Consider the following 24968-nt stretch of genomic DNA (forward strand, 5'->3'; position numbering starts at 1 on the left):
GCTCGGCGCAATCGTAAAACATTTAGCTATTAATATCATTCTCACAAATCAGGTTGCGATTTACATTTAATTATTGTAAATTCTTGCAATTTCTACGAGCAGATACGCACTGAGATTATATCGTTATCGGCACATACATATAAGATCCGTACAGTCATTAATGCAAGGCGATGCTGTCGCCTTGTATAAGAAAATTGTATAAACAATGTTATATAAAAACGTTTGTAAATCTATATAAAATGATGATTTGCGTGTTTGTGGTATTATCATAAAAAAACAAAGGGCAAGGAAAATCTCTCTTTTATATGGGAAGAGTATTTAATTGAGTAGTATTATAATTGCTTTTTTTATATTAATTTATAGAATATCAACAAAATTTTTGAATATTAATAATTATTAATTATTATTAATTTTTAATTAAATATCTTAACAAAAAATCCAAGTTTTTACGAAAATTAAGAAAATTATATTTGTGATTATTTAATAAAATAATTATTGTAAAACATGGCACAAATTATTTTCTTAAATTATGTACCATGAATGTAGTACTACGAAGATTTTTTTCTTCATTTTCTTAAAAATTGGAAATTTTTGTTAATATTTAATTAAAAATTAAGAATAAATAACAGCGTGCTGTGAAAAATTTTTTGAAGAAAAAATTAGTTCCAATTTTGACATAGAAAATATAATTTAAAGAAATATAATCCTAGAATAATAATTCTAGAACGTCATATAAATGCATTAGGAATATTTCTTCAAGCTTTGATTTTTACTAATTGTAAGTTAGATACAAAGTCGCTGGTTAGAAAGTCTAAGCAGTTAATGCTGAATCTTCATTATAAAAAAGAGTTATTTATATGTTGTAAGAAGAAACACACCGGTTCTGTGAAAATCGTGTTTTAACGCATCGAAAGTCTTCGCTCGATGCCCGATACCATATTAGCAATAACTATGTCATCTCAGGCCACGAGGTAGTAAAGATTAATGCAATGCATTTAAGTAAAGATATTTTATTGTGTATATATAAAGATATATTAATATTTATATAAATTAATATTTGCCACAATTTTCATTTTTGTCTACCTAAATATGATATAAATATTGATGTTTTTAAAAATTATTTTTAAATTTTTAAATTACATTTAAAATAATATCTTTCTATAAAAATAATGATTTAACTTTATATACAAATCCTGACATGCTATGAGAAACCGCGATTGTATTTTATTGTAATCAACGAGGCGTATAAATCGGAGTCTCACCTTCTGCGTTTCAATGTGCTAAACCTGTATCTCTGATTTTAATCTTCGGCCGATTGCAAAAACCATGATAATGACGAGCCATGTAATGACGTTAGAAAACATATTGTGGGACGAATATGATGAAAAGAAATAGAGAGCGAGAGGAAAAAGAAGCGCAAGGCTCTCAAGAGCCGTGTAAAAGAGGTAAACGAATAAGTGACACGTGAAGAAGGAAAGTCGCATACACATGAATCTCATACATTTTCGACGAGAATAATTCAATATGAAATGCACTTTGAGATGTAGGAATTCCAAGCAGTATAACTTGAAAATAGAGAAGTAAAAAATGGGGAAAAGGGAAAGGCAGATTTAAAGATTAGAAAAATATAAATAAATATATATATATATATATATATATATACATATATTTTATAAATTGCTTCAAATATAGTTTTTTATACAAAATTTAAGCTTTTTGTTAAAATTTAAATAAAGTACCTTACTTTAAATAAAACTTTTATTGTAATGCACATTTTTATGTAAAAATTTTACATAAAAATATCTCGTGCAAATAAGATTAGATTAATTATTTTTTACATACTTGCTTTGTTTATTGCACACACATAGTTTTTATTTTTGCTCTTATATTGTAATATACAAAAAACTTATTATAATTAAAATGAATTTATTATAATAAAAATATTAAAATTAAAACCGATACACACATTAGATCAAATGTCGCGGATTTACAATAGCTAATGAGGTGATTAATATAGCTATAGCGTGCTGTATCATGATCGGCGGAAACGTTTCTATTCTGTGGGAGAGCTCGACGACAGTAATTCAATAAGAATGTGCTCGGAACGTTCCGGAATTTGAGCAGAAATAAGAAAGCTTGACGTGGCGGAAAATAGGAAAACAATTAATTGAAAAGAAATGTAACATAGGAAGATACTATTATGAGAAAACTATTATTATTATTATTATATAAAATATGCAATATAATATTTGCAAATTAAAGTGTAGAAATATATAATAATAATACAAAAATATAACAATATATATAATAATATATTTAACTTTAAAAATAAAGATATCAAATATTGATGAAATTAAAATTATATTTATGCACAATTATATATAAATCAATATAATATAAAATTAATTTTATAGGTTAAAGTGATTAATTAATTTATAATATATAATATGCAAAATTTTCATCAATTTTTTAGCATACATAATTATATACACAAATGATATACATACATATAATTGTGCCGGATTTTTATTGAAATTGTAAGGAAATGGAATGGAATTTACAAAAAGATTTTTAGAGAAGCTGCTAAGAACAGCGAGTTTAAGTTTAACTTATGTAGTCTGAATGAGAGCACTCGAGTGTAAACCAGGTAAATGTAACGAGGTAACATGGCACGGTCGAAAAGAAAGCCTAGCACAGTGTATACACCGGTAAAAATGGATTCGTTGCACACATCTCACGGAATTTCCACTACCGTGCGTAAGATTACATGAGTCATGCATTCAGTTCTAGATTACTTCATTTAAGCATGATAATTTCCATTATACCGACTAGACTTGATTAGAGACATTTACCTTATATTATTAAAAATACGAGACTTTTAATAAGATTTAATATAAGCACTGCATAATTTTTGTCAATTACTGAGACTACAATCAAAAATCATCTAATACTAAATTCTAGAAAAATCATCAATTATTGTAGATTTTTGTTAAGGAGTAAAATAATTTTTTTTTTATACAAAATCCAAGTTTTTTGTCAAGATTTAATTAAATGTTAAAATAAAAAGCGTATGTTATTATTTTAGATACACATTTTATTATATATATTTTATTAATATATTTTATTATATATATTATAATGAATGAATTATTTAATGAATATTTATTTAATGAATTATTTAATTTTATGAATTTTTAAATTTTATTTATTTTATTTAATTTTATGAATTATTTATTTAATAAATGAATCAATTATATGAATTTATGCTGATTCAATGAAGATAATGGATATAAGACGTTACCTGGGTAATAATCGTGGAAGTGCGCAAGCTTTGTCGCCTCTGCGAGGTGGAAGCAAAAGGGAAAACGCTCTTTGTGACCGATACCGCGCACATAATCTTCCAGCATAATTGCATTTCTTCGTTAATAGGCAACATCGAGAATCGATTTCTCTCGTTGGCGGTGAATCAACAATTAGACGGGTCGGGTGCGTACCTCTTTACGGCGGATAACTTTCGAAAATCCCGAACTCCGCGCGTACGTACGACCGCGAAGAACGTCAGTGAAATTTTCACGGATGGACGGCACCGCTGATCTAGAATCTGCCGCAAAATCGACCAACAGGACTCCCGTCTGCATCCTGCATACGGTCATCAATGCAGCCGATCTGCAAACAAAATCAAAGACGGAACGGGGACGACTCGCAACGTCAAACGTAAACCTAGCTGGTTTTCACAACGATTTCGAGATGCTAATCAGAGAAATAACAGGATTTGAGTCCGGCATAATCTCGATGAGTTTAATCTTCTGCAGATATATGAAAGTTTATTTTGCACCAATCGCCTTCTCCTATTATTATAAATAATCATCGGGATTATTTTTCGCATATTTGCGGGATGGAAATCTGTGGACGTGGCAAGATTATCATTTCACTTTATAATAAAAATGCGAAAAATAGTAGAATTGAAATATTAAGTATTTGATTCGCATTTGTAAAATGTATTATACAAGAAGCAAATATTATACATACAGTGATGTAGATAAAACTAATTACAATTGTAGACGAAGGCATAATATGTTGAAACATAGCAGCTGTTTTATTTCTTAATAGATTTTTATGGAAATCATATTTTTTTTATGAAAAATTGATGCGTTTATTTTGCATAACTTTTTATAACTAATTGATTCTAATTATCGCATATTTTATTTATCTGCAGGTTTTTTAATCGTAATATAATATAGAAATTGCAGTTCATTATTAGTTCATTATGTACTTTGTTACGTTACATTTTTGAAACTTTTATTAACACTTAATAAGAATAAAATAAAATATAAAGCGATTAAAAATTATTAAGAAAATTATATGTACATATACGCGTGAAAAATTTGTGACAAAATGACAGTGAAATACAGTCTGTCAAGTCAGACTTGACTGCTTGCTTTATGTCTTACGAGAGTTGCGTTCAGCTAGAATGGGTAATTAACACTGTTGAAAGAATCGAAATTAGTGAAGAAACATAAAAGCATTTTGTGTTATTTACACGTAATAAAATATCGCTTTACTTAATGAACTAAATTAATGCATTTATATTTTATTTAAATAATAGACTTGCTTTGGTGATCATTATTGTGCTAAAAGAGAAAAAATATTGATTAACTTTTTAATAAATATTACAACATTATGTGAAAAATAAAATAGGTTTTCTTAATTATTGGTTATTTGAATTTTTTATCTACAGTGATATGTTTAAAATTTGTTGCATTAATTTGTAATTTATTATGCTCCATGTAAGATACATATTTGATTAATATACATATATATTTATCCGTCATTCTTAATAAAATAAAATTAATTCGAAAATTTGTACAACAATATAGAAAAAGCAAATTAGAGTGTAAAAAGAATTACTTTATCCTTATTACCAGCAATTTTTTTCTTTCTGTATATATATATATTTAAAGTAAATTATTATCTTGAAAAATGAATGAGATTTATATATTCAATTAATTAATCGCACAATTTGTTTCAAAAATAATATTTAAAAAATAATTTTAATTATTAGTTTCAAAATATTTATAAATTATTCTACATATGTAAATTTCCTTAATATTTATATTTTACAAATGATGAATACTTGAAAATATTGAAAAATTGGAATTTACTTTTAGAGCTTAGTTAGAAATATATATTAATTTATTTTTGTAGCAATGTTTTAATGATAGTGTACAATATATTATAATCTACACATTAAAATTTGTTATGTAAGAGCAAATCGATGGAGAGAAACTAATAAATTCGCAATGTCATGCGGTGCCATTGAATTGAGGAAGATCAAAGACACATTGAAAGTTTAAAACTTTTTTGTGTATTGTTATATAATATACGTATTACATATAGATATAGCAATTTCTAAAGAAATCGCTAGTGTTGAATAAAGATTGGTCGTATTCTTTATTAAGGCATTCATGAAAATAATTTCACGTATCATGCCAAAATAGGAGAAGATATGTGCTTTTGATCCTACCGCGACGATATAGAAAAGACTAAGATTATAAGCAGAAACCAAAGAAATAACTGTTCGCATTAACTGTTCAAAATTTATAAAAGTTTATAAATTTGTCACAATCAAATGAGCGGAGAGACTCTTATAATTTACTAACGTGATAGTTAGCAAGCAGATATACAGTTGACAAAATTGATCCAAGGCGCTTTCACTTTGTAAGATATAAATTTCTAGGAACATTATACGAACTTAGAAGAATAAGTTTGCATAAACTTATCTATATATATAAATATATATAAATTACTATATATAAATATATACAAATATAACATATAATATATATAAATAAATATATATAAGTATATATAAATACATATAGATATATATATATATAAATTACATGATTTATGAAAAAGAGAAAATGATAAGGAGAATATATTTTTTGTAGTCTCAGTGAATTTAATAAGAATCTCAAGATCTCTTCTCGCAGGAGAGAGGAATTAAAAAAATCCGATATCTCTCGGACATATCTTCCGAGATATCGTACAGATACGTGGTGGATTGCGCGGGCGTGAGTACAAGAGGAACGTATTCAAAGGGAAATTATCATTCTGCTAAGTCACGGATACTTGGCTATGGCTGTATAACACGAGGGAAGTCGTGCACTAGAGGCAATAGAGGCCGCGTTCGTTCTAAAAGTCCGGCATAGAAATCTCTCGCTCTCTCCCGGTGCTCGCGAATGCATATATACAGCCAGCCACCGGCGACTATGCAGCGACGACGATGCAACGAGAGAGCTGCATCTGCGAAATCTCCTCTTTCCTCCTTGCAAATATCGAATCATGACGTTAGAAGCGAGAAATCGCATTAATTTCCTTATTGCATCTTTATGCGTCAAGATTAATTGGCTTGTTTTGTATGTCACTACTCGCGATAAAATATCAAACTTTCCGGGAAACAATTTTTTATATATAACAATATAAAATTATGTAGAAGTATATAAAATTATACATATAATCGCAAAATTATATATGAAATATGTCCATATATGATTAGATAAAAGTGCTTTTTATATATAATTATATAAATTTATATATATATATATATATGTATATATATAAATAATTAATAAGTATTTCTTCGTATATATAAATATATGTTTTATAATTTTTCGTTTGACATGATAATATATGAACCCTTATAATTTATATATAAATTTATATAATTATGTATAAAAACAAACATATTTCACATATAATTTTACGATTATATGTATTATTATACAATTATTTATATATAATTATAAATAAAAAAATTTTTCCCGGATTATTTTGATTTAATAAATAATTGTAAATCTTGATCATCTTGTCATTAACAAGGTTTGTTCTCATTGAAAATATAAAACGCACAAACTAAATTATTGTATAAATTATATAATAAAAAACCAAATTTTAGATATATTTTATACCAATCTACGTTGTCGCACGCGAATGTAATGACATGTACGAAGGAATTAATTAAATACACGAAACGAGCGCGCTCTTACGTGCAAATTGAACATCTCAACTGGCGAGGAACGCCTTTTCCTGAGACGCTAGACGTTAATCCTCGTCGCGTATCCAGCTTAATTAATAACCGCACTAATACGGAGTCGTCGGCCTAGAAGTATAACGTGGAGTCATTCCCACGTTGAAATGCGAGCGCGAGCGCGTTTTACGACAATAATGAGGGCCTCGACAATGAGCTATGAAGTGAAAAAAAAATGAGAGAAGGGACGGGCACGGATAATTTTTCGTTCGACGATGCCATTGTATGACGCGTAACTACGGAATACGAGAGAATAAAGCGAATCTAGAGCGCCGGTTCTCGCCCTCGCGTTGACATTTATGGAAGATAAATGATGCTTAGAGAAACGTGCACGTATGTGCGTATTTATATAGAGCGTCTCTTAAAATGTGAAACTTGCACTAATTTTAATGATAAATGCTTTGTTGATTTTAATATTCATATTAAATATTTGAATATTAATATTAATATTTTAATTTAATTTTGTATTAATATTAATATTAATTTTAATTTAATTTAATATTAATATTAATATTTATATTAAAATATTTAATATAAATATATTAATTCAATAATATTCCAAAGCATTAAATTTTATTAAAAAATTTTTCGCGAGCTTTTAAATATTAGAAGATAGGAACAAAAATATTGTATTATATTTTTTTTATATTTGGAGAAAAAGGTGTTAAAGTTAAAATGAAACAAAGATTCTTACATATAAAATCCAGTATTATCTGTGTGTTCATGCATAAATATAATTATAATTCTAATGTTTCAAGCATTATAACATATGTATCTATTTTCAGTATTTGTACAACGTGACGGGAGGTTTAATAAGCCGGCTTATTTTCATACAACGCAGACCTTCGTGTAAAGTGAAATCGGAACAGAATGATTAAAGGCGTAATCGTGTTTTCACTTTATGCCATCAGTGTCGCGAGGCACGAATTAAAAACTTGTTATAAGTGCGATCGGGGAGATGATCAGACAATTGTATGAGATATATTTTGTCAAGTTTAGACAATTAATAAGTGTATAATCAAAACGGAGAGGAGAACAGCGCAATAAGGCTAGACGTGAGAGGCGCTCGAAATGAGAAACGCTGAATGACATAAACAATTTATCGGTATAAAAACACCTCTACCCGGTAATTTCAATAAAATCACTCTCGATAAACCCCACATTGCGCGGAACGGCCACTTTGCAGAATGCAGGAAAGAAGTTTCACTTCTTCAACGTCGCACGAAATATCGAGAGGGAACAGCTCGACATCTTGATATAATATAATAAAAGCCGGGGAATCGCACGACGCTCCGAGCCGAATATCATTAAAGTCGTGTCGCGTAATGATATTCAACGATCTTCGCGAGGTCTCCTCACGAGTGGTTCACGTGGTCGAGAACTTTCCAGGCTCGTGGCTGGAATATGAATAAGACGGACACCGTTCAAAAATCGGCTCGTCGCGAATCCGAGTCGGCCATGACCTCGAAAAAAAAAACCAAAAGAAAAATCAGGCCGAGATCCGTTGCTTTCCTGTCGTTTGCGATAGTAATGAATAGCGAGCGAGGACTACGAGATCTCTGCGCGTATTTTATCTCCTGGTACGAATCTATCTTACGAGAAGGCACGATGGAGCGTGACTTCCATCTCGATCTCACGCGAGTCAGAAGTGAAAACACGATTAGCGTATGAACAATTCCCATTGTTTTCATGACCACGCGTTAGAGATCATTATTCCACAATACTCGTGTTCAATCATTTATTTTATTCTAAAATTAGTCTAACTTTAAGTCAGCCATACAAGGCTGATATTTTGAATAAATATTAATACATACAAAATTATATATGTTTCAATATCATATAATTATTTTCGTTCGCAATTTTGTTGCTAAGATTAAACAATCCATTCTTTATGCATTTTTATTATAATTTTTTTTTTACAAATTTGAGAAAGAATATAATAGAGTGAGAGATTATTTTGTTGAATGCTTTTCAGACTGCTGATTACGTTCGCTTATTTATTTATTTCTTATTTAAGAATAAAATTCTAATGATTATTCGTGTTTGTTAATTAGTGTTTGATAATTATTCCAATATATACTCGTGTTCAATCATTTATTTTATTCTAAAATTAGTCTAACTTTAAATCAGCCATACAAGGCTGATATTTTGAATAAATATAATATTAATAAACAATTATATATGTTTTAATATTACATAATTATTTTTGTTCGCAATTTTGTTGCTAAAAATTAAACAATCCATCCTTTATACATTTTCATTATGATCTTTTTTTACAAATTTGAGAAAGAATATAATTGAGAGAGTGAGAGATTATTTTGTTAAATGCTTTTCAGACTGCTGATTACGTTCGCTTATTTATTTATTTATTTTTTATTTAAGAATAAAATTCTAACGATTATTCGTGTTTGTCTGACAATTCTTTGAATGACATGTTGCTTTCGCCATTTAACATTCCTCGAATGCCAATGAAAATTGCTTCATATTGAATAAGATCTATGTCACAATTATGTAATAATATAAAAATTACAAAATAAAATGTGATATGTGTGAAATAAGTTAAAGCTAGAAAAAATATAATAAATAATAATAAATATAATTAAACCTACTTATGAATTTATGATAAAAGAATATAAATAAATATGAAAAATATAGAAATATAAAAAATCTTAAATAATATCTTATAAATATTGAATAGTGAAAAATAAAAGTTTGCAATTAATTCATTAGACTCTTATGCCGTTAAGCATTCATTTTCTCTGTAAAGAATTTAATTGTTAATTCTTATTATTGTAAAACACGTTCCCTCGCGTAATTAATTGTCTCTGAACTTCAAATAACTTTCGCCATTTCCTCTGTCAGGCATTGTAAATACTGACGAACAAATGTACACATTATTCAATATTACTCTCTCCTCGAAGCGCGATGCAGATGTGAATAATACTTGCGACTAGAGAACCGTATCTCGGGTCTTTAACCTTATCGTGCGTGAATAGCTATACAACAAGGAGAAGAGAAATACATAGAGTTGAGCAAAAGTTTTCCAAGTGCGTCGACGAGCAATAGAAATAAGGCACGAAAATAAATTACAGAAGTTATTTACAGCAAATAAATTTTATTTATTACCTTTTTTTTTAAATGAGTGCTACTGCATAATACAAAAAATATTGCATTTAAAATAATGATTAAATACTGTCTTCCATTATTATATTTTATAGCTGTTATATTCATACTTAGACAAAGCAATATAAAATTAATTAATTTTTTTTTGCGTATAAATCAAAATTATAGTAATTATCTATTTAATAAAAGACAATTTATAAGATTTATTTATGAGTTTTTTTATGATAGATTTTTATGCGGGTTTTTTTAGATTCAATTGAAAGCGATATACGGCAGCAACGAGCCGAGTGCATTAAACCCATTACATTCTCATTGTATTTACCTGCTGTTGCGTTATCTTCACCTTCACTTTCTTTCCAGGCGTCGAACAGCAGAATTACCTGGAGGCTGCTGCTCGTCTGCTTCGCGGTGCTGCTTCTAGGCCTCCTACAGCATGCCGAAGGTAATCTATAATTTCTGTATCCGTTAATTTCCAACGGTATCGGAAATCTATTGCGAACGATTGCGCTCAGAAAATCGTGACGATTAAATCTGCCAGCCACAGGCTAGCAATTCGAATCTATATACCTTGAAACGAATAAGGGATTCATTAGAGCTCTACTAATGATTCCATTATCGATTAGTTATATCGATGATTGATCGGTAACGTAATCGATCGGTGCGTTGTTTCACAGCGCGGCATTACGTCAGAGAGTCTTTATAATTCCGAACGGTATATATAACGATTTACAATTTCTCCACCGCCGATTATATAAATTTTTTTACCGATCCGCGATACGATGGCGCAGGTGTCGGTGCCGATTTTTAGGTGTCTCCTCCGCGTGCGAGCGCATTTCCGGTTTCACAAACTCGTATTATATAATGTTCCGAAAAAAGTCGGAAAAAAGGGCCGCCCCTCTCGTCACGATATTGCGTGACATATGCAAAATCGTGCTTGGCCCCAGAATATAATCGGTTCTAACGGGTGAAAGGCACTTGCCTTTCCAAGTTTCGTGCCTTATGTATACGCGCGCGAGATCTTACGCAACGTTGAAACGCATATTCGTGTGCGAGAGTTGCATAATCGCCGAAGGAAGAATCGGAGCGAATTTTGCGTAATTATCCGGCGATTGTGTCTGCATGCATATATGTATATATACATATATATATATATATACATATGTATTTGCCAGGCGCGAGAAAGAGATTCCGCAGACCGACGACTTCCGCCCCGTCGATCTCGAACGATCAGGAGGTCTCAGCCAGTGTCAACAGGTTCAAGGTCACGCGAAATCGTGTCAGCAACAAGAACACGAAGAACGAGCTGCAACCCGGCAAGACGAACGATTACAAGGTACGTTTCGTTAAGTATCGATATGTTAACGATAACGAGATGTTAAAGGGAATGCACGAATCGTTTACAGCGAACAGCTGTTTTTATATTGTCCGTTTTCATTTCTGCTTGTTTCAAAAATTAAAATAAGTTGTTCAACTCAAGTCGACGCCCGCCGCGATTCTGTAAAAAAAAAAAAATGGCCAATTGTTATCTATATATAATTATACTGTGTTATTATGTAATTAAATTATATAGTCGTTTGGTATAAGTATTTCAAAATAGAAATCAGTACAGCTACGTTTTATGTATGTGTGTGTATAATTCTAGTATAATAATTTGATATTATCTCCGTCCACAGCTGGTGTGTTATTACACCAATTGGTCTCAGTATCGCACAAAGATCGGCAAGTTCCTGCCGGAGGACATTCAACCTGATCTCTGCACCCACGTAATTTTCGCCTTCGGGTGGCTGAAGAAGAACAAACTGACCTAGTTTCGAATCGAATGACGAAACGAAGGACGGCAAGATCGGCCTGTACGAAAGGGTAGTGAATCTTAAAAAGGCTAATCCATCCCTGAAGGTCCTGCTCGCGATCGGTGAGTTTGTTTTGCTTCCATTCGTATTATCTTGTCGAAAATTGTGGATTTTGAGGAAGAAGAGTGAAGCTATACTTATTATTGAATGTAGCCACAGCGTTTGATATTATTCCTTAATAATTTTTAACGATATTTAAAATAATATGCAAAATACGTGTAAAACCTGTCGGATAAAACTGCAAGTTTTTCTCTTTCTCTTTCAGGCGGTTGGTCCTTTGGCACGCAGAAGTTCAAGGACGTGTCCTCGACGAGATATGCCCGACAGACCTTCATCTACAGTGCTATACCATACTTGCGAGACAGAAACTTCGACGGCCTTGACATCGACTGGGAATATCCAAAGGGTGGGGAAGACAAGAAGAATTACGTTCTGTTGCTGAAGGGTAAAGACTCGCCTGGAAAAGGGCAATAATAACAATATTCACTTGCAAATTTTTCGAGACTGGAAATGTCAGATACATGCGTACGGCGTTCAATCTTGATAACGCGATTATATTGCCTATTGTTTTATTCCTCAGAATTACACGAGTTGAACATGACACGTGGAATCGTTTGACATTTCCAATCTTATCGTCGCATAACACATTTTTTGCATAATGCACGATTTGAATTAATTTTTCATAATTATTTCCTCGCTTCAGAGCTCCGGGAAGCTTTTGAAGCGGAGGCACAAGAGAGGAAGAAACCCCGTCTTCTGTTAACCGCCGCTGTACCAGTCGGACCTGACAATGTCAAGAGTGGATATGACGTGCCTGCTGTTGCCAGGTAGAATGATTAATAATTAATTAAACAGTGTTCCGATAATAATGTAGGATAAATTAAAATGCAAAATTATATGGCATACATACGAGCGTAAAATAATCCTTATAATGAATAAGAAAAACACACAATAATTTTATGCGATATCGAAGTTAATTAGCCATCAAGTTTGTGTAAATAATATTTTTTATTTAACCTCATTCTTCGCAAGAGAATTTTTTGTAGAATTCTGAAAGACATTCTTGTGAATCACTCATTCATCTGCATTTATCATATCTCGATCGCGATGTGTAGAAGTGTATTATTTAATAAAGTGCATTTTTTTTTATTTGCTTAGTTATTTAGATTTTATTAATCTCATGGCCTACGACTTTCATGGCAAATGGGAGAGAGAAACCGGTCATAACGCTCCTTTGTACGCCTCGTCATTGGATTCGGAATGGCAGAAGCAATTGAGCGTTGATAATGCAGCCACGATGTGGGTTAAACTAGGTGCACCGAAGGAAAAATTGATTATAGGCATGCCTACGTACGGCCGGTCCTTTACTCTTTCAAATCCAGCAAACTTCCGCGTACATTCAGCAGCTAGTGGTGGCGGAAAAGCAGGAGAATATACCAAGGAGTCAGGTTTTCTCGCGTATTACGAGGTACTTTCTCGTTTCGTGTTTATAGTACAAATGATTTTTAAATCGCGATTTTCAAATTTATAATTAAAATTTTCTTTAATCTTGAATAAACATGACAAAATAAATTGTAATATTTAAATATACAAAATAAATTGTAATATTTAAATATACAATATAAATTGTATATTTCATAAAACACAAAATGATGAAAATTGAATTATATCTGTAAATAAGAAAAACTCATTCCGCAATTTCAGATCTGTGAAATGCTACACAATGGCGCCGGCTACGTTTGGGATGACGAGATGAAGGTACCCTACCTGGTGCACAATGACCAATGGGTCGGTTTCGACGACGAGAAGTCTATCAGGAATAAAATGCAGTGGCTGAAGAGCAAGGGTTACGGAGGTGCCATGGTGTGGACAATCGACATGGACGACTTCAATGGCACCGTTTGCGGTGGAAATGTTCGATACCCTTTGATCGGCGCGATGAGGGAGGAACTCAGGGGTGTTTCGCGCGGTTCCAACGCGAAAGACATCGACTGGAGCGCGGTTGCCTCCACTATCACGGAGACGATCGTGAAGAAACCGGAAGCTTACAAGATTTCTGTTTCGGAAGTCCTTAACAAGAAGAAGCTTCAGAAAGCTACGACACTCGTCATTAATACTCCAACTCACGGTATATCAATTCTGTTCAGAATTTGTATGTATAATGGTAACAAAATTAGAGTTAGGTCTCATACAGCACAACAAAATTGCAGCAGCATTGTGGTAACATTTCATTGCAATATTACAACATTGCATAAACATTGTGAAATGTTGTAGCAGTCTTGCTGCAAGGTTGCAGCAACGGTAAAATGTCCGCTTTCAGAAATATTGTTCTATAACATTGCAGCAATAATGCAATATATATGTCATATTACTATTGGATTATTGGAAATGTGCCAAATACATGATCGGACTGAATGTCCTGTACCTAATATTTTTTGCGTGAATTTTATTTTTATAATATTTCTGAAATGTTGCTGCAACGTTGTTTAAACTATATTGCAAATTCATGCATATATATAATATTTCTGCATTATTGCTATGCAATGCACAATATTGCGATGTTGTTGCAATATTGCTGCAAACTTGTGTGCTGTATGGGGTTTATCATATGTTTTACGTAAAACATTTCGTAAGCGCATGTATATATTTTCTTAGTGTTTAAAATAATAATTAAAAGTTCTGCTACGATAATTTTTACGATCGGAAATTAATTGCGCGTCCTAGTGAAAGTTTTCTTACGCATTGGCAGAGAGAGAGGCTCAAACTATTTGTTACCTGACAAATTGGTCACACAAAAGGCCAGGTATGGGACGATTCAGTCCGGAGGACATCGATCCGACTCTTTGCACGCACGTGATATACGCGTTTGCAACTCTGAAAGATCATTTACTTACCGAAGGAAGCGATAAAGACGCTGAAATGTACCAACGATTAATCGCACTCCGCGAGAAGAATCCAGACATTAAGGTATTTGTCCCAAATTTTTACAAATTATATTTTATATTTTTTTATATTATTTTATTGTATTATAGTATTATTTTAAATACGAAATCTCACCGAAGAAAGCTGTTTCGTGAAAGTTATTCCAGTTACAAAAATTTCAACTCATTTCTCGATCTTTTAACTTTCGCAACATTCTACAAAGAGACAAACAAGAAAATTATAAAATGATTAAAAAATAAGTGATAAGATATAAATGATTAAAAAACAATTAATCAAACAAGCACAAGAATCGAATATAATATTCAAACAAGCAGATTGCTGCAATTAAATCACTCGTACTTTATAATATTTTCAGATTCTTCTTGCGATCGGAGGATGGGCATTCGGCTCGACTCCTTTTAAGGAACTTACCAGTAATACATTCCGAATGAATCAATTCGTCTATGAGGCTATCGATTTCTTGCGAGAATATAAATTTGACGGATTGGATGTTGACTGGGAATATCCAAGGTTTTTTTTCTAACTTGTATTTTTTACTTTATCAAGAATATATATTATAATCTTTTAAAATTTTTATAGAGGAGCCGACGACCGGGCGGCCTACGTTAATCTTTTAAAGGAGTTAAGACTGGCTTTCGAGGGCGAAGCAAAAAGCTCCGATCAACCGAAATTGATCCTGTCAGCCGCAGTGCCCGCAAGTTTCGAAGCCATTGCTGCAGGGTAAATAAACTATTTAAATTTGTTATTTTGTACAAATTAAAAGTAGTATATTATTGTAATTTTATAAATTAATATATAAAAATTCTTAACTTATAACGACGAGTAAAATTTTTCTTTTTTAGATACGATGTTCCTGAAATATCGAAGTACCTAGATTTTATCAATGTAATGGCATATGATTTCCATGGTCAATGGGAGAGACAGGTTGGCCACAACAGTCCGTTATATCCTTTAGAAAGCGCTACCAGTTATCAGAAAAAGCTGACAGTGGTAAGTACGTAAATATCATGTATTTATGAATAATATGCACGTGTTAAAAAATGTCCTCTTAATTTGTGTTATTATACTTTTCTTATTTCGCTTATTTCATTATTTCAGGATTATAGTGCACGAGAATGGGTGAAACAAGGAGCTCCGAAGGAAAAGCTCATGATAGGAATGCCCACGTACGGTAGGTCCTTTACGCTGGTCGATAAAGACAAGTTCGATATTGGTGCACCAGCATCTGGTGGCGGATTGGCTGGAAATTTCACCAACGAATCTGGATTCTTGTCCTATTATGAGGTTTGCTCAATATCATTTTTTCATTTTGCTTAATCATGTTTCTACATCGTCTTTATTCTTCCTTTGAAAAAGCAAAATGTAATTAAAAGTATATTAAAATATTTATTAAATATCAATCCATTCAAAGAATTCTTAATTTTTAAGAATTTTATATTAAAAATGTATGTCTTATTTTCTATAAATTTTAAAATATCTTAATTGCGCTTGTCTGAATAAATATTTTGTAAATAGGTCTGTAGCTTCTTAAACGAAGATAATACGACTCTGGTATGGGATAGTGAGCAACAAGTACCATTTGCGTACAGAGATGATCAGTGGGTTGGATTTGACGACGAAAGAAGTCTTATAAATAAGGTACGTGACCATATTTTAATATTAATTATCCACACTTTTTTATTCATGCATACGTTTCTTAAACATTACATTTTTACAGATGGCTTGGCTTAAGGAAGAAGGCTTCGGAGGCGTCATGATCTGGTCAGTTGATATGGACGACTTCAGAGGATCTTGTGGAGCAGGAAGGTATCCGCTGATCAAGACGATGAAGAAGGAACTGCAGAGCTACAAAGTCAAGCTAGAGTACGACGGTCCTTATGAAAGTACCTCGAGAAGTGGAAAATATACTACTAAGGATCGTAAGTAAATTTTGATATAAAACAAATAATATTTTTCTTGCAAAGATATAACATTACAAAAGATATTAAATCACTAAATCGATAAAAAGTATGTGAAAGAGCTACAAAATGAGATAGAGAAAGAGATTAAGATTTGTTTACGTTAAAATAAATTTTGCAGCGAATGAGGTACTGTGTGACGAGGAAGACAATCATATATCTTATCATGCGGATAAGAATGATTGCACGATGTATTATATGTGTGAGGGCGAACGCAAGCATCACATGCCTTGCCCAGTGAATCTGGTCTTCAATCCCAATGAGAACGTTTGCGATTGGCCGGAAAATGTCGAGGGTTGTTTGCAGCATACGCAGGCGCCACCCGTTTAAAAGCGAGAAACATAATAAAGAGTAAATAAAATTTGTAAAATAAAAAAAAACGACGAAAATCTCTAGGGAAAATAATATTATCAAAAGTATTCATTATTATAATTCGTAAGTATGACGAGACAGGTATAATTGTACCATCGCGCAACGGTTAACAGAATTTCTCTCTCTTTTCACGAATTTCTTATTTCATTATTATATATCTTATAATTACAAGTACCTTAATTACTTTTAAGAATATTTTTCCATTCTCGTCTATCTCTACCTTCGCCATCTGTATAAAGCACAAACGAAATCATGTGACAATTATGTTTGTAAATAAAGATTTCTCGAAATATTATAAGCAGAAACAATAATCATTTTCTCTCTTATCTTTTGCTTTTAATAAAAAAAGCATCCTGCTGTCTTTCGGTGTCGTGAAAAAAATAGCGAGAAATATTTTTCGTAATTATTCAATTTTATTTTTTATCGATAATCTCTTACATAAAAAATCACATTAAACTTTGAAAGGGTAGGCCCAAGAATGATTCGTCGTAATATAAACTCGCCATTAATTGGCAATGAAAACGAAAATGAAGAACTCGATGAAGGCCAGCCAAGCTGTCGCCAGTCGTTCGTAATTTCCGGAACTGAGGGCGGAAGCTTGGCAAGCGGTATGCGGAGTTCCTAAAGTCAACAGGACCTTGTCGGAAGAGTAAGACGGAGTTGTTTCGGTACATACAGCTCGACCTGCTATGGTCCTCAGTTGTCTGGCATCGGACTGCGATGCTGTGTGAATCTGTCGGGATTCTCTGAGCCATCTGCGCAACCATAAACTCAGCCACGCAATCTCGCAGTCGCATTCGAGCGGATTCCCGGATACCTGAAGTCCACCTGAAAAGGCAAGTATTTATTACATACATATATATATATATATATATATATATATATATATATATATCGAGTATTTTAATCATTTTATGTTACTTTAAACTTCAAATTAATAATTTCTAATTTTTTAAAATTTTATTGCTCTCTTTATGTTTTTTATTATAAACTTACCAGCTACCATGTTAGTCCCAACAGTCTCCCAGGAAAGATTTCCGTAAATTATCGACGGACTCAATTCATTGATATGATTGTTCCTCAGGTCCAGCGTAAGCTGCGACAATCTTTTCGTCAACGATAGAAAAATATCCGATTGAAGCCTTTGAACGTGCGTGTCTTTGATTCTCAATATTAATTCTCCGCCTTCGATAGTGGAGAACGCTTCGGAAGAGATCAACTCAAGATCATTTCCGGTGATCGTCAACTCTCTCAAATGTTTCGTAAAGACATTTTGTATTTGATGTCTCAGCAAATGTTCCGTCACCTGAATCTCGACCGTTCGAAGAGGTAGACCGGATAACAAGTGGCGCAGATGGAACCCGTCGGCTTGTGGCCACGTTTGAATTCGCAGATGCTTCAAGTACTTCAAAGGTCGAAGACAATCCTTGTCCACTAATCTGGTTCGATTTAAATTCTTCAAGTTTAATTTTTCTAGCCTCGGATAACCTAAGAAGCTATCCTTCGTCAATTCCTGCAAAAATATTATTTCTTTTGTGTTCTAAATTTTTATGCTTTTTTATATTTTATTTTATTGAATTTTACCTCGATAGGATTCCCAGATACGTCGAGCTCCCTCAACAAATTCAATCTAACGCCGGGCATTAATGTCAACGAGTTATTTACCAGCAAAAGAATCTTTAAACCCTCCAGGTATTGAAATTGCTTGTCGACGGTTTCGTCAACATTGTTGAAGGATAAATCTAAGATATTTAAATTCGTCAATGGCAGTAACGGTATGCTCCTAAGGCCACAATTAGCCATGTAAAGCTGTCTAAGATTTGGCAAGTAATGGAACAGCTCTTTAAAGTTTGCCTGAAGAATATTCTGAGACACGTTCAAGCTGAGTAATGTTCCCAAGGAGACGAATGAATTATCTGGCAGTATAGTTAAACGATTTTGCGCGAGATTCAGGGATACTAGATGAGAAGTTGGAAAAGCGGTCGAGTCAAGGTGATCCAGAAAATTTTCCGCCATATTGAGATCTCTCAGAGTGTAGGCGACTTCTAAGAATGACGGCGATGGTACGACGGTGAATTTATTATGACTGAGATCGAGGATCTCCAATTTAGTACCCTCGAAAACGTCTCGGGGTAACGATCGAATCTTGTTGCTCGAGAGATTTAGGATCCTCAAACTTTTCAGGTTTCTAAATTGCTCGGTCGACAATTGGACGATTTCGTTTCCGCCGAGATCCAGCCGCTGAAGAGATTCTAAACCGTGGAAGGATTGCTTGCGCAATGTGTCTATTTTATTGTCGCTTAGATCTAGGATTTCCAAATGAGGAAACGCAAATGTTCCTGTAAAACAGTAGAATTGTTAAAGAAATTTATTATTTTAGTATATTCAATGAAAAATGTTAAGAATAAGACTTTAAAAAAAAAATATATATATTGTTTTGATTTTTCGTTACCTGAATCAATTGTTGTGAGGAAATTGCTCCGCAGATTTAAGCTTTTTAAATCGGGCGTTCCGTAGAACGTATCCGCTGATAAATGGCTGATATTGTTGAATCCAAGATCCAATCTGGTGAGATTGTTCATCGTGGATCCCGAATCGACGTACGCGATTGCGTTATAGGAAACATTTAGAGCAAAGTCGGGACCACCGATTTCCGCGATGGCGGCCAAATCCAGCACGGTCAGCTTGTTGAACTCCAGGTGAAGGAAACGCAAGCTGGACAAACCGTACAGGGCATTTCTCTCCATCTTCTGTATTCTATTGTAAGCTAAGGATATGGTAACCAGTTTCGGACAATCCATGATAGAGCCGGATGCCAAGACTTTTATTCGATTTCCGGTCAGATCGAGGGATAGCAGCTCGGTCAGGTTATGGAAACTTGATTCTGGAATCGCTTCCAAGAAATTGTATCCTAGTTTGACGTCTCTCAATTCCGGATGTACGCTAGAGAGGAATATCCTCTCGGGCAAGTAATGCAGCCTGTTCGATTCCATGTTAATATAACGTAGTTGTTGGAAAGAGTAAAAGGCAGTTGCTTCGATCGTCTGGAAATTGTTGTTATCTAACACCAGCCAACGAAGATTCGAGAGTGGTCTGAGCGCACGCTGAGGAAAAACATCTGTAGCAAAGGCGAAGCTCAACTCGAGAATGTCCAGGCTGTCCTCCATACCAACGAAGCAGTCATCATCGAGTTCCGTCAAGTGATTGAAGGATAAGCTAAGCTCCTTTAATTTGCCTAAAAAATAATATTCCATTAAAGAGATAAATTTATATATATATATAATTAAGATATTTCTATAAATAGTTTTATATTGTTTTCTTTCATTAGATAATAAAAGAAAGAGAAATACAATTATAATTAAATTTAGGAATATTTTAGCAAGCGAGTATATAAATAGCAAGTATATAAGTTAATCTGAATTGATGACTGTGATGTATAAATACATGTGTATCGATTTTATTTCGAGTAATGTACTTTCGCAACCGATTTACGGACAACGCACCGGCTCCCTTGAAGGTCTCAGCTTTCAGTTTCGTCAAGATATTGTTCCTGAGCAATAGGATCTCAAGGTCCTCGGCCCACTCGAAATCACCTGACTCTACGTGGGAGATCTTGTTATAACCGAGATTCAGGTGCAGTAGCCTCTGGCATCTGTTTCGAAGATTGATCATCAAATACATTGCATCAAACTTTCTTCCCGCCATTAGGATCTTCTATTATTAACTCATATCCTAAGCTACGTAATTTATTTTGACCTTTATACTTTATTATATAACTGTTTGTTACATAAATAATATAACATTAATTTGATGTATATATTGAAGTCGCTAGTAATAGAAAAATGAGAAAAAATTATATAAAACGACCAAGACTGGACAAATAATAATTAAATAATAATTAAATAAAAATTGAATAATAATTAAACGTCATCATTTAAATCAATAAATAATTATTATTTGTCCAGTCTTGGTCGTTTTTTATCATTTTTTCTCACTAATAATATAAATAATCAATTGGCTACTTGTGTTTACGTTTAACTCTTATATTGAATATTTTTTATTTGTATAATATTATACATTTTTGCATGTTTTATTATGTTGACTTGAATTTATAATGAACTTAATGAAAAATTGATTTAATGAAGGATATTTTTATATTACTAAAAATGCATTAATCAACATTTTTATTTGTCATATATTATTTTTAAAGATTATATAAATCGATAACGCTTATATTTTCTTTGCAGGAATATAAATGTACTATTTTCAATAATTATATAATATTATTGAAAAATGTTGTTTTTTACATATACTTGATTCCAAATCAATTCTTGTGGAAATTAATTTTTTTAAATTATCAAAACTTGTGTATGATCTAATCAATTTTATGTTACAATGTTAGGAATACCTGGACAAAGCAGCCACGGGTACTGCATCCAGATTGTTAGTCGCAAGAGAGAGGGCCTTCAGATGCTCTGCAAATTCTTGAAAAGCCTCACCGGAAATATTTCTAATCTCGTTGTTAGCCAAGTAAAGATACGACAATGCTCTCAATCGACTGACAGCGCTCGGTACCGCCGGCAAATCGTTGTTCTCGAGATTCAAATATTCGACAATATCTTCCAGACCATGAAAGGCATCGCTATCGACATTTCTGATACTGTTTGACGACAAGTGGATCCTTCTCGTTTCGAGATGATTGAACATTTTGCCGGGCAATGAGGTCAATTTGTTTCCCGCGAGATTAAAGTCCCTCACCTTCAAAGTACGATTGCTCAAGGTGGGTGTCTTTATCTTTTCGATGGAATTCTCGCTAACGTCGATCAATTCCAAACCGGAGTTACGGAAATCCGGGAATTCCAGATACTTGAGATCGTTTCCTCTCATATAAAGCCAAGTAAGTTCTTTCAAATCCCCTAAAGATTGTGGGAATTCCTTCAAGAGATTATTGTTAATGCTTAAGGTATGTATATTCGGTGGCAAACAATCCTTGGAGAGCGTCTCGATGTTATTGCTGTCTAGATTCAACCATACCAGTGTGGTGAAACTCGAAAAGATTCTAGGTACTTCAGTGATAGAGTTATCCCCGAAGAATGCGTTCGTCAAGGTGTCCTTAGTGCGGCCCCAGTCGCCATCCAACGATGTTAGGTGATTGCTGATAATTAATAATAATTAATTTTCTTGATTATATTATGATTATTATATCTTTATTATTTTATGTATATGAAAAAATAAAAATGCCTTATTTTATTATGTGGTGTTTTTTATTAAATCATATTTTTCTTGCTTTCTTAAAAATGCTAGGATTTTAAATACGAGTATATTAGAGAAATAAAAAAATTGGCAATTTTTACTGAAATCGAAATAATAAAGATTAAAAATATACCACTTTTGTAATAAGCGATTTATTCGTACCTGTGCATGTTGAGCCAATTAAATTTTTTTAGATCGCGAAAAACCTTGAAAGGCACATCCTCAAGGGAATTGTAGCTTAGATCCAATGAACGTAGACTGTCCGTAACACCTCTTACAAGAAAAGTATTAAAGGTATTAATCTCCTAATCTCACAGAATATTTTTAAAACTAGTAATATTAATCAATCAAATTTTGCAAATTTTATTCAATATAATCTATTTGGGAAATCAATATAAAACATAATTTTTAAACAGATAATTATTTTATAATAAATTTACTATTTAAAAAATATATAAGTATTTATATATGTGTCTTTCATATTGTATGTACAAGAAATTCAATATAAACTTACAATAAAGATTTTTCGCCTATGCTGGATAATCGGTTGCTCATCAATCCCAAAGCTTCGACACTGGCAAAACTCGCAAGCGCGTCATTATCTAGCACTTGTATTCCGGAGCCAGCAATATCCAGTTGTGCTACATAGTTTACTGATATGTCTAAAATATATTTTTATAAAAATAAGTTTAATTTGTGTTAATTATATTTTAGAATTGTTTTAATTTATGATGTTTATTGATATAAATATAAATATATCATTACATATATTATTATAATAAAATTTTACTATTATTATAAGAAAAAAAATTATATAATAATACTAAACATAATAGGAAATAATAATAATAGAAAAATAATATATATTTTTAAGCTGATATAATGGAAAAAATTAAAAATAATATTTATATAATGTACAAAAATATCGATTTTATGTGTACCAGGAAATCGTGCGAATGAAACTCCCATGCAACTGATGTCCATCTTCGTGAAATCATCATCATCATCTTGCACCCAGCACATGCACATGGTATTGAATGTGCAAGGAACATTGTAACAATTTATCACACTGGTCCAAAGTAGAAAGATTAATATTTTTGTAGATCGATTCGCGAACGTCATCTATAAACACATACATAAAAATCAAATTTTTTACGCCAGAAATGCAAAAAATATTTATAAAAATATATGTCAATGTGTTTTTAGCTTATGACATTATTTCAAATTTTTGTTTAATTATTAATACTTTTATTATGAAGAGGGTATTTACGGAAGATTAAAAAATTTAAATTAAAAAAAATTTTTTAAATTATCTTTATATTAAATATTTGTTTTAATTCTAGAGATCTATACTCTTGTATAATTAATATATTTTTACACTTTATCAATAACAATGCATAACATTTATTTTATGCACGAAACCTTATTAATATGTTATCGTTTTAGAGAGCTCACGAAGTCATCAATAAAAACCATTTTGACCAGACCTTGCTGAGGATTAAATCCGGGTTACTTCCTGGAGTTCCTTCCCCAGAAGCTAAACGTACGTCAGATTGGCTTCAAAGATGAGACACTCATCTCAAAAGAGCATCTGTATTTTCAGGATACCTTCATTACTTCGTTGTTGATCCTGTTCGAGATCAGGAAGCAAACAAAACGCGTCGAGGACTCAGCTCGTAGACGACTTCTAAAGCGCAGGTGCCAATCTTTGGAGAGCGCAAGCGCATCTCTCTAAAGGAACTTTATGGATCGAATATCGTAGACAAGTATCGTAACAATTCCGACGAAAGCTTCGATATTTTAAACGCATTGAATATTATATACATATATAATTCTTTAAAATAAACAAATTGTAATTTAATTGATAATAAGAGTCTATTCACAGTTTATTATGTAAAGTTGTAAGCTTTGATGATTTTATACATATTGTTGGTATTGCAAAAATTTTTACATATTTATGCGCGCATAAAATTTCACACCTGTAATATATTCGAGACAGAAAGATAAAAGATTTTCTGATAAATATTTATAAATCTTTGGCTAGATGCACACACACAGACATATTGAACTTTCTCTCATTCGTCTTATGCGAAGAAAGTTTTCAGAAGAAATTGGTATTCTCCAAAGAACATATCTATTATAATTGTCTGTCTGTCTGTATGACCGCAAATTCCTTCCGCATTTGTGGACCGATTTGCGTGAAACAGGTACCAAAATGTTGCCAATTTTTCGGGGAGTATGACGATGTTGGTTTTTTAAGTTTTATACCCCCAACCCACGCGCTTACACATTTATTGGCAGATTTTCACGAAATTGGTAACAAAATTTCGTAAATTTTTCGGGGATGGCTACTATGATTTTTAAAAATTTTTACCACCC

At 32.3% G+C, this 24968-nt stretch overlaps 2 protein-coding genes across 3 annotated transcripts in view; one reads left to right on the forward strand and one right to left on the reverse strand.

Annotated features, from left to right (window-relative positions):
• Window positions 1–17634, forward strand: part of Cht7 (chitinase 7) — a 30194-nt gene extending 12560 nt beyond the window's left edge. Inside the window, 16 exon segments of the mRNA XM_085487798.1 lie at window positions 10574–10655; window positions 11386–11546; window positions 11887–12018; window positions 12020–12125; window positions 12329–12508; window positions 12767–12890; window positions 13222–13531; window positions 13768–14191; window positions 14813–15030; window positions 15362–15516; window positions 15586–15726; window positions 15849–15996; window positions 16105–16290; window positions 16522–16644; window positions 16724–16925; window positions 17086–17634. Of these exon segments, the coding sequence (XP_085343924.1) occupies window positions 10574–10655; window positions 11386–11546; window positions 11887–12018; window positions 12020–12125; window positions 12329–12508; window positions 12767–12890; window positions 13222–13531; window positions 13768–14191; window positions 14813–15030; window positions 15362–15516; window positions 15586–15726; window positions 15849–15996; window positions 16105–16290; window positions 16522–16644; window positions 16724–16925; window positions 17086–17294 (2901 nt within the window). The 3' untranslated portion in view covers window positions 17295–17634.
• A 93-nt stretch (window positions 17635–17727) lies between these two features.
• On the reverse strand, window positions 17728–24268 carry LOC114941999 (uncharacterized). 2 transcript variants are annotated; one of them, XM_029317240.2, is made up of 10 exons: window positions 24077–24268; window positions 23531–23711; window positions 23104–23251; window positions 22752–22862; window positions 21745–22491; window positions 20840–20988; window positions 19789–20571; window positions 18921–19675; window positions 18333–18849; window positions 17728–18164 (listed from the first exon to the last, which is right to left on the reverse strand). In XM_029317240.2, the coding sequence occupies exons 2-10, from the start codon at window positions 23709–23711 to the stop codon at window positions 17842–17844; spliced, it is 3714 nt and encodes a 1237-aa protein (XP_029173073.2). In that variant the 5' UTR covers window positions 24077–24268; the 3' UTR covers window positions 17728–17841. The 2 variants fall into 2 exon arrangements, with proteins under 2 accessions (XP_029173073.2, XP_029173083.1); XM_029317250.2 differs by lacking the exons at window positions 23531–23711; window positions 24077–24268 and having other exon boundaries at window positions 22752–22860; window positions 23104–23168.
• Window positions 24269–24968: the final 700 nt, after the last annotated feature.

Source organism: Nylanderia fulva, unplaced genomic scaffold, assembly GCF_048542155.1.
Source record: "Nylanderia fulva isolate GAGA-0341 unplaced genomic scaffold, ASM4854215v1 Scaffold6, whole genome shotgun sequence".
NCBI classification, from domain to species: domain Eukaryota; kingdom Metazoa; phylum Arthropoda; class Insecta; order Hymenoptera; family Formicidae; genus Nylanderia; species Nylanderia fulva.

Excerpts from the sequence above, each read along its gene's own strand:
- LOC114941999 (XM_029317240.2), bottom strand. The coding sequence starts at position 23,711 with ATGACGTTCGCGAATCGATCTACAAAAATATTAATCTTTCTACTTTGG. Across the intron at positions 23,252-23,530 it reads TTCATTCGCACGATTTCCTG|ACATATCAGTAAACTATGTA; the intron begins GTACACATAAAA and ends AATATATTTTAG. Across the intron at positions 19,676-19,788 it reads CCTCACAACAATTGATTCAG|GAACATTTGCGTTTCCTCAT; the intron begins GTAACGAAAAAT and ends ACTGTTTTACAG.